Source organism: Cetorhinus maximus, chromosome 23 (assembly GCF_964194155.1).
Source record: "Cetorhinus maximus chromosome 23, sCetMax3.hap1.1, whole genome shotgun sequence".
Classification (NCBI taxonomy): domain Eukaryota; kingdom Metazoa; phylum Chordata; class Chondrichthyes; order Lamniformes; family Cetorhinidae; genus Cetorhinus; species Cetorhinus maximus.
The window spans coordinates 39,381,984-39,395,733 of NC_135901.1; the positions used below are offsets into that span (position 1 = coordinate 39,381,984).

The 13,750-nt window shown below is 43.8% G+C and overlaps 1 protein-coding gene across 1 annotated transcript in view; it reads left to right on the forward strand.

The window, feature by feature from the left end:
* The window catches only part of LOC144698496 (uncharacterized), a 90,018-nt gene extending 77,122 nt beyond the window's left edge, over positions 1–12,896 (forward strand). The window contains exon 4 of the mRNA XM_078570435.1: positions 11,942–12,896. Coding sequence (XP_078426561.1) covers positions 11,942–12,896 — 955 coding nt within the window. The remainder of the gene's footprint in view (positions 1–11,941) is intronic.
* Positions 12,897–13,750: the final 854 nt, after the last annotated feature.

A 13,750-nucleotide genomic window follows, 5' to 3' on the forward strand; every position in this document is an offset into this window, starting at 1 on the left:
ATGGGCAGAACCACAGGGACTGACTTAGGATATCAAACCGTGCAGTCTTACTGCACTTCCGAACCCTGTATTATGGAAGTACAATTCGGCTGAAAAACATAGCCATGCGGCAGAGAAATTGATCTAACATTAGAATCATAAAATGACACAGCACATCAGCAGCTCATTCAACACTTCACACACGTGCGAACTATCTTATTGTAATTTGTCTCTTTTTCTGTCTCTTTCTCATAACCGTGCCTTTTGGAGAAAATCATTCAAAGCCTGGTGAAGTGTCAGTGTCACATGGCTGTGAGATAATGTATTCGGCTACTGTTTAGCAAGAAACAGGAATTGTACAACTTCTTACAATTAGATGATTCAGTTTTGATAACGTTTTTGCCAGCTTTCGAACCGGTGACCTTGCGCATCTGAAGTGAATGTGATAAACACTACTTGTTTATTTGTTCATTTATGGGATGTGGACATCGCTGGTGACGCCACTACACCACAGAAACAATGTGCGAGAAAAAGCCAAAGGGACTTGTATTGAATTTCAAACTGTGTAGACATGCTGCACTGCAAGATCCTGTTTTACACGAATAGAACTGGGATGGGACATTTTGGAATGCTGCAGAGAAATTGATCTAATTGTAAATTGACACAGCTCATTAGGAGTCCATTTGACCCATCGGGTGTGTGCTTTCTTCAAAGAGCTATCCATTTAGTTCCATTATCATTCTCTTCCTTCATAACCCTGCAGTTTTTTTTTTCCATTTCAAATAATTGTCCAATTCCCTTTTGATAACTCTGTGTTCAGAAACACAATATTGAAAGAGGTGCAGGAGCTTCTGCAGTGCCCATGTTCAGTGTGTGAAAATTAACAAAGTTTCCCTGACCCAATGACATGGAGAGTTGAACTGGGGATTCACATGTTGTCTTCGAAATAAAGAGGAATATTTATTTATGCAATTGATTTCCTTTTGAATATTTAAGTGAAGTTTATTCTGACCAAGCACCTCCTCATTTTTCTCAGTCGATAATGTAATTCCCCTTGTTGTACAACCTGTTACAGAAGCTGTTATAGAAAAGAGGGAAAGATTTGCTGCAGCTACACACAGCCCTGGTTAGATCACACCGAGAGGACTGTGTGTAGCCCTGAACGGCACCTTATAAAGGATCAGTATTGGTCTTGGAAACAGGGCAGTGCTGATCCAGCAGAATGTCAGTTCTGGAGAGTAAGTGGACATTCTCCCCTCCGTAAATTGAGGCAATCCAAAACAGCTGCCCGTGTCTTCAGTCACAGCAAGTCCCATTCCTCTACCACCCTCTACCCGCTGACCGACATTGGCTCCCGGTCAAAGAATGCATTTAATTCAAACTTTCTTCGCCTTGTGTTCAAATCCCTCCTTGTTCTCGCCCCTCCTTATCTCTGTAATCTCCTCGAACCCCACACGTCTCTGAGGTATCTGTGCTCCTCTAATTCTGGCCCCTTGTACATTCCCAATCAGAATCGCTCCACCATTGGATGACCGTGGTTTCACTTACTGAGGCCCCAAACTCTGGAATTCCCTCCCTAACCCTCTCCGCCTCGACCTCACTTTCCTCCTTTAAGACTCTTCTTAAAACCCACCTCTTTGACCAAGCTTTTGTTCATATGGCCAAACATCTCCTTCTGTGTGTCAGTGTCAGATTCTGTTACATAATGATCCTGTCAACCATCTTTGGTGGTTTCATTACGTTAAAGGCACTATCTAAATGTAAGCTGTTGTTGTAATGGGGCATATAGAGAAGGAGACAAGCTCCTCTTCCAACTTTCACCCTGATATTTTTTGATCTGAGTTTGCACAACGAATGTGAATAAAGTTTGTTATGTTTAAAATGTGTCCAATCCCTTGGGGAACTGAACCACATTGACACACACAGACCAACGGAAAGAAGAAACCACGGGAGTCTTTGCGTGGTTTTGATTCAGTTTATCCAATAATTAATTCCAAGGGCACCTTATTAAAATCAGGAATGATGACAACTGTAGCCAGTCGGATTTGTACCTCTTTGAGGAGACCCCACAGGATTCCAACTCCATCCTCTTAAACACTCCGCCAGGAACACAGGGCCGATACTGACATCACTGCTCTTTGTATAAAATCAGAGACGGCTACATCAGACGGTCATTCAGCATGTTGTCTCTCTGGAAGAGCAACTCAACTACTGTAATTCCACACCCCACCTCTTCCCCACAGCAACTCTCCTCGTTCTTTCTGTCAAAATACAACACCATGCATTCAATATGAGGTGGCAACTGCTTGTCCTAATGGGGCTGATAAATGTTAAGCAGCGGTGGGAGTCGAACTCACGACTCCATAAACACCTTAAACCGCTCGGCCACGCTACCACATGGGTGGAATTCATTAATCATTCCCTTCACATGTTTTGGCACTGAAATAGAACAAAAGCAACAGAGAAGCAATAGGCAAAATACTGCGGATGCTGGAAATCTTAAACAAAAGCAAAAAATGCTGGAAAAACTCAGCAGGTCCGACAGCATCTGTGGAGAGAAAGACAGAGTTAACGTTTAGAGTCCGTATGACTTCTTCAGAGCTAAAGGGAAGTAGAAATATGAAGTCCTACTTCCCTTTAGTTCTGATGAAGAGTCATACAGACTCGAAACGTTAACTCTGTCTTTGTCCCAACAGATGCTGTCAGACCTGCTGAGTTTTTCCAACATTTTTTGTTTTTGTTTCAGAGTAGGATTAGGTCATTCGGAACCTCAAACCAGCTCCGTCAGTTAAACAGCACTTCGTAACAAACAGAAATCATCTCCACTCAAAAACACAATGAGTTGCAGTGAAGGGTCGGCACCATTTAAACTCAATGAACTGGTCTGGTTCCAAATCTCCTGCTGGAAATGACAAGAAAACCTTTCACTGAATTCACTCCGGGTCTTGACTTCAGAAGGACAGGACACAAGGTAACAAAGTACATTTCGACAGAATTGGTTATAAAATGGCAGAATGACTGGGAAAGTGCATCCGTGGTGTTGGGAAAGATAAAATTATCGAAAGTTCCAACAAAGAAAGAGGCCACTCGGCCTGGCGTGCTGCTGTCAAAGAGCAGCTGTGATTGGTTGACCAGGAGTGGTCAATTACTCTTCCATTTCACACTGCGAATTTAGTGAATGTTTGCAGATGCACAGAAATAAGAAACACGGGGTATTTGGATGTTTTTTATTCCAATTAACCGATAATTAATTCCACAGACCGTCAGTTAAAATCAGGAATGATAAGAAGCATAAACTACAGGGCTCAAACCTGCTTGAGAAAACTCCAGCCGATTTCCAGTCCATCGGTTTAACCAATTCGCCACAATACCTAGTGAAAGTTCGCTATTGTTTGTATAAAATAATAGAATGGAGACAGGGAGTAACAGAGAAAAAAGATTTTCAGTCCGTGCCATTGCCCCAACCACCTCTCCCCATTCTCCCAACCAAAATGTAACACTGCACAGGTCAGCCGCCCCCTGGCCGCACGGAGGATTTTTTGGAAGCGTCTCAAACAACAAAGTTTGGCAGCCGCGGGACTGGAGCCCAAAGCAGGAAAGCCTCAGCCAGCATCTTAACCCACTCGGTGACTCAGTAGCACATTTAGAGCAGAAACAACCATTGCCTTGACCGGCATCGGCTCTGAATTAGAGTGTGGGAAAAATATGATCAGGAATGGGCCATTCGGCCCCTCGGGTATTCTCAGCTACTTAATAAGATCATGTGACAACTTCAATCATCATCCGCTTTGTAACATCCGGGTATTTAGTAGCTGAACAGTCTCCACACAAAAAGAAACAGAAAGAAATGTCCTCTTGCATCTTTTAAAACATCGCTTTTGTTTTCTCTGGACCATCTTAATCTGAAGCCAAAAAACTATTGTAAATAATGTTTGAGTGGTAAATATGATGAACTGAACCAGCTTGACACACACAGAGGAACAGACACAGACATAGACACCGAGAGTGACAGAGGACAAGGGTTTGTTTCTAAGGAGAGACAAACACCCAGAAAGCAAGCCTGACACCAACCTGGCTCCGTTTTTGTTCCATTTCCGACTAGAAGTTTCGTGAATATTTTTGTGAATGAACGGAAATAGGAAAACGCCCGAGTGTTTGGATGGACTTGGTTCAATGTAACCGGTAATTAACTCTGTAAACACAGAGTTAAAACCAGGAGTAATGAGAAGCGGGAAACCCCAATGGATTTGGACTCTATCGCCTTCACCACTCAGTCACCACGACTGACTCAATGCACAGGGTGATGTTGTTAGTATGAAATCATGGGTGGCTACAGCAGAGAAGGAGAACATTCTTGTCCGTGCCGGCTCTCTGGAAGAGCAATTTAACTCATTCCATAACCCTCGTCTTTTTCCTCACAGCAATTTATTTTGAATCTGTCTCTCCTCGTCCTTCCTGTTAAAATGAAACACCGCACACAAACCGTACAATTCGATTTGAGCTGGCATTTGTTCGACTCGCTGTTCAAGCTGCTCATGTAGAACTTTCAATTTCCAAAACCCACCAACCTCATCACTGCGGCTCCTGTGAAACTGACAAGGGAACACACGGCAGAAATTCATCACTGAAAGTAACTGACACACATCAAATTCTAAACACGTTTACCTTGGTAGGAGGCTGTGGCACAGTGGTACTTTCACTGGTTTGGGATTCTGGGGATCAAATCTCACCATGGCAAATGGTGAAATTTGTTTTCAATGAAACATCTTGTGATCATCACTAATGGCAGTAGGGACGAAAATCTGCAGTCCCAGCAATAACTCTTATATACTCTCTGGAAGAGGACTGACCTAGCCAGGGACTACCCACCCATCCAGTTTATGAACCCAATCTTTCCCTGGAAAGCAGGAAATGGGAATGTAGGACACGAGAAGGGTTCACAGGACCTGATTGTCCCAGACACTGATAATAGGAATGTGCACAGTATCAATTATCCACAGTCTTGTGTATGTTGTTAAACATTGAAATTATTTTGAACTGATTTTCAATGTGAAGAATCGGAATGAGCTTATTTTGTTCAGTAGATATACAAGAAGGTACATGCTCATGTGCAAGCACTGTGTGTTTGAAACTCAAGTGAATGGTTCCGATCATTTCTGCAGTTGTACTAGTCTGGTTTCAAATTCAGTTCCTAATCCGTTTAGTGTCTGAGATTCAAAGTGTTGGATAGAAGGGCAAGATATACATCTCGCGAGATTAAGTTATGAAATGCCAGAATAACTTAGAGAGCTGCAACCGGGGTGTTAGGAAACACAAAATGACAGAAAGTTACAGCAAATAAAGAGGCCATTTGGCCCTGTGTGCTGCTTTCAAAGAGCAGTGTGATTGATCTGAATATTCAAGGGTATTCGTAATTTAGGAAGGATAGACAAAAAGGGAAAGGAGGCGGGGTCGCGCTCTTAATAACGACAAGATCGGTACATTCATGAGAGAGGGTCTTAGATTGAAGGATCAAGATGTCGAATCAATTTTGGGGGAGCTAAGAAACGGGCAAGAGGCAACAAACATTGGTGCGAGTTGGTCAACAAACTGCAGTGGTAATGTTGGGCACTGTAATAAATCAAGAAATTAGAGCTGCAAGTAACATGGGTAATACAGGAATAATATTCGGCTGTGCACCACCAGCTCTATAGTCAGTGCTTTGTAACCCATCACAGCCCTTCTCTTTCATTTTCACGCCCTCTGGATCTGTTCTTGACTTGTTGCACGTGTGACATTTCCAGCCCTGATGTGAAACTTTGACTCTCACTCCCCTGACTCTGACAGAGATGTTCTGTGTTGCTTTCAGCCAGGAAGACAATAACATTGGTTTTAAAAGTTCGCCCAAGGGCAGTAAATCCCAATTTCCTGACAGGGAATCGAACTGGAGGTACAGCAGTGAAAGTGCTGAACCCTAACCAGTCGGCCATCAGGGAAGCTGTTAACAGGGCTGGAAATTTGGCTCATGAAGGCTGATTTTGGCATTTTTTCATTCCCGATTCCTTTCACCAGAGATAAATTTCTCTGACCAAATGGTCTGTTCAGGTTGAACACAATGGGCCAACGAGAAGAACCATTGCTGTTATCTGGAACATTAAATCGTTAGCTTCCTCCTTTAATACAGTTCTTCACCTTTGACAGAGCTGTTAGTCACCTGACCGAATATGTGACTCGGTGTCACACTTTGTTATATAATGATCCTGGGGAACACCTTGTGGCGTTTCATTAGGTTAAAGGCGCTTTATAAATATAAATTGCTGTTGCAGTTTAACATACAGAGAAACAGACAAACTCCTCTTGCATCTTTTACCCTGAGAGTTTTTCCTTGTAATATTTTAAAATGAAGTTCCACAACTAAAGTAAATGAAGTTTGTGCTGGTAAAATGTATTCAATCCCTCGGGGAACTGAAGCACATTGGCACATACAGAGGAACACACACAGACGGATACACCGAGTGTGACAGAGGCCTAAGGAGAAACAAACGCCCAGAAAACAAGATGTCACCAACTTGGCTCAGTTTTTGTTTCATATCCGACTGGAGACTTGCAGAAGACTGACACAGAAATGGATTTGTTTGGATGGTTTTTCTTCTATTTGAATGAGAATTAATTCTACAGTCAAGCAGAAATAACGAGAAGCACAGTCAGCAAGATTCAAACCAACGTCAGGAGGCCCCAATGGATTTTAAACCCATTCACCTTAAACATTGGACAACAACTACAGAACTTGCTAACATGCTAATATTATTTGTTTAAAATCATAGAATGGTTACAGCAGGGAAAGTGGGCCTTCTGCCCGTCCTAGCATTGCCATTACCTGACCTTTCTCCAGAACCCTGCAATTTACACTGTCTCTCGTCGTTCTTCCTACAAAATAATAGCATGTTTAGTTAAAACACAGAAGTCTCGTTCAGCCAATAACAGCATCGAGTGTGTTAGACATGAACATGAAGTGAACAGTGAGGTGAAATAGTGCCACAAGCTGCGGATGTACAACTTCCAATTTCCAAAACCCACCAACCTCATCAATGCGGCTTCTCTGGAACTTTCAAGGGAAATATTGATCCTTAAAAGGGGCCGCTCCCAGAACTATACACAGTCCTCCAGGTGTGATCTAACCAGGGCTTTGTATAGCTGTAGCAAACCTTTCCCTCTTTTCTATAACAATCTCTGTAACAGGTTGTACAGCAAAATATATTAGATTGTATATTTCGACTGAGAAAAACGAGGAGGTGCTTGATCTCACAGCCATGTGTCCTGGTCAATGTTCACGAATATTAATCCGCAATATAATGAAAAAAAAATTTAGGCCGGCATCGAGCCCATTCGAAATCTATAGAATTATTGGATTCAAACAAACCCATCAATTATTCTCTCTTCCTCAGCTCCACAGTGAGTGAGACAGGGAAAAGCAGAAAAGCAGCAATATTCCGGCCCCGCACTCTCCAATCACCCGCTGCCAGCAGAAAGCAGCGACTGCAGCTTGAATGAGCGGGTTACTGCCCATCCCTGGAACACAAGGTACTCCAACCCGGGCCAAACTTCCCAATTCACCGAACACAGGCTCAAGGAAACGCAGGTAGATTATATCCCGGTCCCTAACCTCCGAGCAGCATTTACTGAATACCCGAGGGAACGAGTCACAAACAAAAGTAACACCAACTTTCTAAATCTTTTTATTGGATGTGTTCATTTCATTTTAAGTTCTGTAGATGGGAAAATGGCCGAAATAGAGGTTGGTGAATAACAGCTTGGAACCATGTTCCTCTCGCCCACTGCAATGCTGATCCTTCCAATTTACAGGTATTTGGGGGCAATTATCAGTTTGATACTCAGATTAGCTCCGTCTCCATATTATAAGATGAATCTAGCACTGGAGAAGGTAGAACCATAGAACCATAGAACACTACAGCACAGAAAACAGGCCATTCGGCCCTTCTAGTCTGTGCAGAAATATTATTCCACTAGTCCCATTGACCTGCACCTAGTCCATAGCCCTCCAGACCTATCCCATCTATGTATCTATCTAATTTATTCTTAAAACTTAAGAGTGAGCCCGCATTTACCAGGTCAGATGGTAGCTCGTTCCACACTCTAACCACTCTCTGAGTGAAGAAGTTCCCCCTAATGTTCCCCCTAAACCTTTCCCCTTTCAACCTAAAGCCATGTCCTCTCGTGTTTATTTCTCCTAATCTAAGTGGAAAGAGCCTACTCGCATCTACTCTGCCTTTTCCCCTCACAATTTTGTTAACTTCTATCAAATCTCCCCTCATTCTTCTACGCTCCAAGGAATAAAGTCCTAATCTGTTTAATCTTTCCCTGTAACTCAACTCCTTAAGACCCGGCAACAATAAAGATTTACTGGATTGATGTTAGAACTGAAAAGTTTTAACATTCAACAAAGATTGAATTGATTAAACAGGTTTTCTCTAGAAAACAGGGTGAGGCATGACCTGATCGAAGCCTTTAATATTCCGAAAGGGTTTGGAAGATGCTTCCACTTACGGATAGACAAGAATAAATAAAAGTTGGTCACCAGGAAATCCAATGTCCAATTCAGAAGCAACGTCTTTAATCAAATATAAAAGCAGAAAATGATGGAAATATTCAGAAAATATGGGAATTAAACTATGTCTCTCCTCAGACGCTACCAGACCTGTTTAGAATTCGAAGTTCTGTTTTTATTTCAGATTTACAGCATCGCCTTTCATTTTTTTCTTCAGAAGAGAATGTAGAGCCCATTGCCAGAGGATTAGAAATCCAAGTCTGTGCTGGACACGCCTAGGTAAAGTCACACTGTGAAAACATCATTCAGCAGCTAATTATGGAAAAAGGTTTACTCGATCATCTGATTAGTTGACACAGCAACAGTCACATCTGATGGAGAAAATTTAGAGATTTCTTGCGTGTGAAGGCATTTACTCAGTTTGGCCACCAGTGAACAATCCAGCTATAAAAGTTCAAAGGATTTGCTCCGCAATAGGCGCATTCTTACTGACAAGACGGAGTTTAAATGTTTGGTGTATGGAAGGAGAAATCACTTCTTCACCTCAAATGCGAAGAATCCAGTGAATTCACATCTAACTGTAGGGGTTTGTTTTGTTGTTAATTACACCCAGGACAGAAGCATGGTAGAGGCCGATACAATTTATCGTATCAATTGATTGTATAATTTAAACCTTGACCATAAAGCTGCAATTACCATCGGATCATAAAAATTTATTGGATATGCAATTACGTCCTCCCACCCAGCATTCAATGCGGGACAGAATGTGCCCTATCCAGAGCGCCAGGGTCCTACGCATGCGCATGGCGGAGTCTGATTCGCACCTGCGCATTGCGGGCTCTTGGCTGAGCATGCGCAGTGCTGTCCTGTGACTCGAATGGCTGTGTGGGTGAGAAAATGGCGACTGGAGCAAAATAACAGAGTTAGTGGGTGTGCGGGAGGAATGGAGCCAGCGGAGTGGGCAGGGAGGTTTTATAAACACTTGGTGCAGCCCGCAGAGCCTTAATCAGAAACTACAGGCCCCGCGTTTGCAGCGAACAGACCGGATATGGCTGGGTCTCCCTCTGCTCGGCCCGGGGACGCGGCTGTGCAGCAGAGCGCATGCGCGGTCATTCTGGTCCAGGTAGCAGGAGGACAGAATGTTGTGAATATCCTGGACTGACAGGGATGGATTTTGGAAACTCCTTTTCCAGGGGGTTAGAAGGGGAGGATTTACACACAACAAACTCAAAGCAAGAGAAATATTTCTCAATTTCTGTCCTGGACTGACAGTGATTGATTGTTTTGTAATCTTTTCATAGGATATCACATGGGAAGGATTTGCAGACGGGAAACTCAAACCAAACATCAGATCAAGATCTGACAGACTTACTCGATTCATCAACCTTTGAGAGTAAGTAATGAGTTTCAGGTCATTATCACTCATTGTGTAAAATTTTTGCTCACACCCCTCCTGTAAATCTTGCTTCTTAACTTAAATCTGTGTCCCATAACCCTTTTATGATCAGATAATGTGAACAGCTTTTCTTTAACTACCTCATGTAAACCAATCATTAACTTGTATACCTCTATCAAATTTCCCCTCAATCTACTTTGCTCCAAGGAGAACAACACCAGTTTTTCCAAACTAATCTAAAATCCTTCACCCGTTGAACCACTCTGGTAAGTCTCCTCTGCACCCTCTTAAGGACCCTCTCATCCTTCATAATGTGTTGTGATCAGTGGTTTACACAAACCCAGATGTTCTGTGTCCATGTCTGTGATGTCATCACAGATCGACAATTACACTGTGACATCAGCACACATCGATAATTACACTGTGACATCAGCACACGCCGACAATTGCGCGGTGACATCACCCCGCTCCCAGGGTATTTCCTCAACTGGGAGATTTTTCTCTGACTTCAGTGCTTCTGATATCTTTCCAGCTACATTCTCCGGCAGGAGTTTCCAAAGCTGAAAAGAGTTAAATTGTTTCACAGGTGAGTAGTTTTGACAATTCATCTACAATTTGGAGCTTTTAGTCCTCTGTTATCCGTGTGAGGTCCGACAGCTCTGCGGCTGGTGTGACTCCTTTACTGTGGATCTGATTCTGTGTCTATCCATTGCTCTGTTTCACCTCTGCCCTCCCTGATCGCCTCTCTGCTGTTGTCTAACTTTCTCTGTCTCTAATAGTGGGTGTATTTTAGCTCTGTTTAGGATTTTACGGTTACTTCTGCCAACTGCTGCCCTGACCATGTGCTGCTGGCTTACCAGCTATAGCTTCCCACCATGTCTTTCATAGTCAGGAGTTGTTTTTCCTGCGATATAGTCCATCTCGCTTCTACCCCTGAGCTTATATTGATCATCAGCTTCTGTATCATTTTTGTTCCCTGTAGTTCATTCTGCACCCCTGAAATGTTAACTCTGTTTCTCTCTCCACAGATACTGCCTGACCTGCTGTGTATTTCCAGCATTTTCTCTTTTTATTTCAGATTTCCAGCAGCTGCAGTATTTTGCTATTATTTTATTGGCAGGCAAAGTTACTGAGGTGGAAATAGATGGTCTTAGTGATATGTAGTCAGAAGCTCAGCTTAGGGTGAAATATGACACTAAGGTTGTGAACAGTTTGGCTCAGCCTCAGAGTTGTCAGAGAGATGGATGGCATTGATGGTTAGGGAGTGGAGTTTGTAGCAGGGACTGAAGACAATGGCTTCAATCTTCCCAATATTTAAATGGAGGAAATTTCTGTTCATCCAACACTGGATGTTAAACAAGTCAGGATGGTGTGTGACTTGGAGGGGAACTTGGAGGTGATGGTGTTCACATACATCTACCCTGGTCTTTCTAGGGGATGGAGGGTGAGGGTTTGGGAGATGTTGGTAGAATTGCAGATGCATAAAATCCCTTTCCTTCACCCCCTGCCTCTCCCATCTCCCTCTCTATTTCCCCCAGTAGATACTGGTGTTTTGTATAGTCCCTGACCAGTTGGCAGGTTCCCTTCCCTGAAGGACATCAGTGAACCAGTTGGGTTTTTATAACAATCCAGCAGTTTTCATGGTCACTTTTTCCTGGTACCAGCTCCACAAATTCCCAGATTCATTCAGCTCAATTTCACAACCGGTTTTTGTGATATTGTGGTTTCTCTCTCATTCACTTTTGTCTGTTTAAACTATTTCCCCAGGATTTTCAATTGGGAAACCCAATGTTTCATCAGAATCTGACGGTGTCGCACAATTAGTCGTAACCTGAATTTCATCGGATTTTGAACATGGAAGGAAAAAGCACCGTTCACCGTGGGGAGAAACCGTACACGTGTTCTGTGTGTGGACGAGGCTTCAGCCGATTATCTGGCCTGTCAAAACATAAATGCAGTTACAGTGGGGAGAAACCATGGAAATGTGGAGACTGTGGGAAAGGATTCAATTATCCATCCAGGCTGGATACTCACCGGCGCACACACACTGGGGAGAGGCCTTTCACTTGTTCTGTATGTGAGAAAGGATTTGTTGATTCATCCACTCTCCTGAGACACCTGCTCATACACACTGAAGAGAGGCCATTCACCTGCTCCGAGTGTGGAAAGGGATTCACTCGGGCATCCAGCCTGCTGAGGCACCAGCGAATTCACTCTGGGGGGATGCCATTCACCTGCTCCGAGTGTGGGAAGGGATTCATTCAGTTATCCAACCTGCTGACACACCAGAGAGTTCACACTGGGGAGAGGCCATTTACCTGCTCCGAGTGTGGGAAGGCATTCACTCAGTTATCCAACCTGCTGACACACCAGCGAGTTCACACTGGTGAGAGGCCATTTACCTGCTCCGAGTGTGGGAAGGGATTCAGTCAGTCATCCACCCTGCTGAAACACCAGAGAGTTCACTCTGGGGAGAGACCGTTCACCTGCTCCGAGTGTGGGAAGAGATTCACTCAGTCATCAAACCTGCTGATACACCAGAGAGTTCACTCTGGAGAGAGGCCATTCACCTGCTCCGAGTGCGGGAAGCGATTCACTCAGTTATCCAACCTGCTGACACACCTGCGAGTTCACACTGGGGAGAAACCATTTATCTGCTCCGAGTGTGAGAAGGGATTCGTTAATTTATCCGATCTGTTGAGACACCAGCGAATTCACACTGTGGAGAGACAGTTCACCTGCTCCCACTGTGGGAAGGGCTTCACACAGTCATCCCACTTGCTGAGACATCAGCGAATTCATACTGGAGAGAGGCCGTTCATCTGTCCTGTATGTGGGAAGGGATTCACTGTGTCCTCTGACCTCCTGAAGCACCAGCGAATTCACACTGAGGAGAGGCCGTTCAGCTGCTCCAAGTGTGGGAAGGGATTCACCTGGTCATCCCAACTGATGAGACACCAGCGAGTTCACAAATAATGAACAGGATGTTGCTGTTAATCACATCCAGGACTGAACCTTGTTCATTGTAGTCTGTTTCTGCTGATGTTAATAAACTCTAGCCCAGTTATTGGGGCTAATATTCTGGATAAGGACAAATAAAATATATTTGTGTTAAATATAGCATATTGAGTCTTGTTAACATCTCTAACACAAGTTAGTTTCTCTGGAAGGGCTCTCCCTCTCCCCTCTCTCCTCCATCCTCACCTCTAACAACAAGTGTAAGGAGCTCATGCACCTTCTTTGTCACTAAGATTGAGACAATCCGATCAGCTGCCTCTGCTGCTTCCCTCCCTTCCACTAGCCTACTGGGACAAACTGTCTCTATAATGTTCCACCTTGTCCAAGCCGTGAACCCACATCTTTCATTAGCTTCTCTCCCATCCCCCTTCCTGCCCTCTCAGTGCTCATCTTGTCCATGAGACCCACCTCCTGCTCCATCGACCGTATTCCCACTAAACTGCGGATCCCCCAACTTCCCCATGTTCACTGATATTGTTCACAGTTCTCTCTCTTCTGGTACTATCCCTCTCTCCTTCAAATCATCACACTTTCCTCAAAAAACAATTACTTAACTCTTACTGTCCTTGCAAAGTATTGACCCATGTTCAATCCCCAGTTCCTCTCTGAACTCTTGAAAAGTGTTCACACCTCCCAAATCCATCTCCATCTTTCCCAGAACTCCCTGCTTGAATCCATCCAATCAGGTTTCTGCCCCTGCCACTGTACTGAAACAGCTCAGATCAAAGCCACCAATGACATCCTATGTGACAGTGGCAAAGGGAAACTATCCCTTCTCGACCTGCTTTGACAAGGTTGACCACACCATTCTG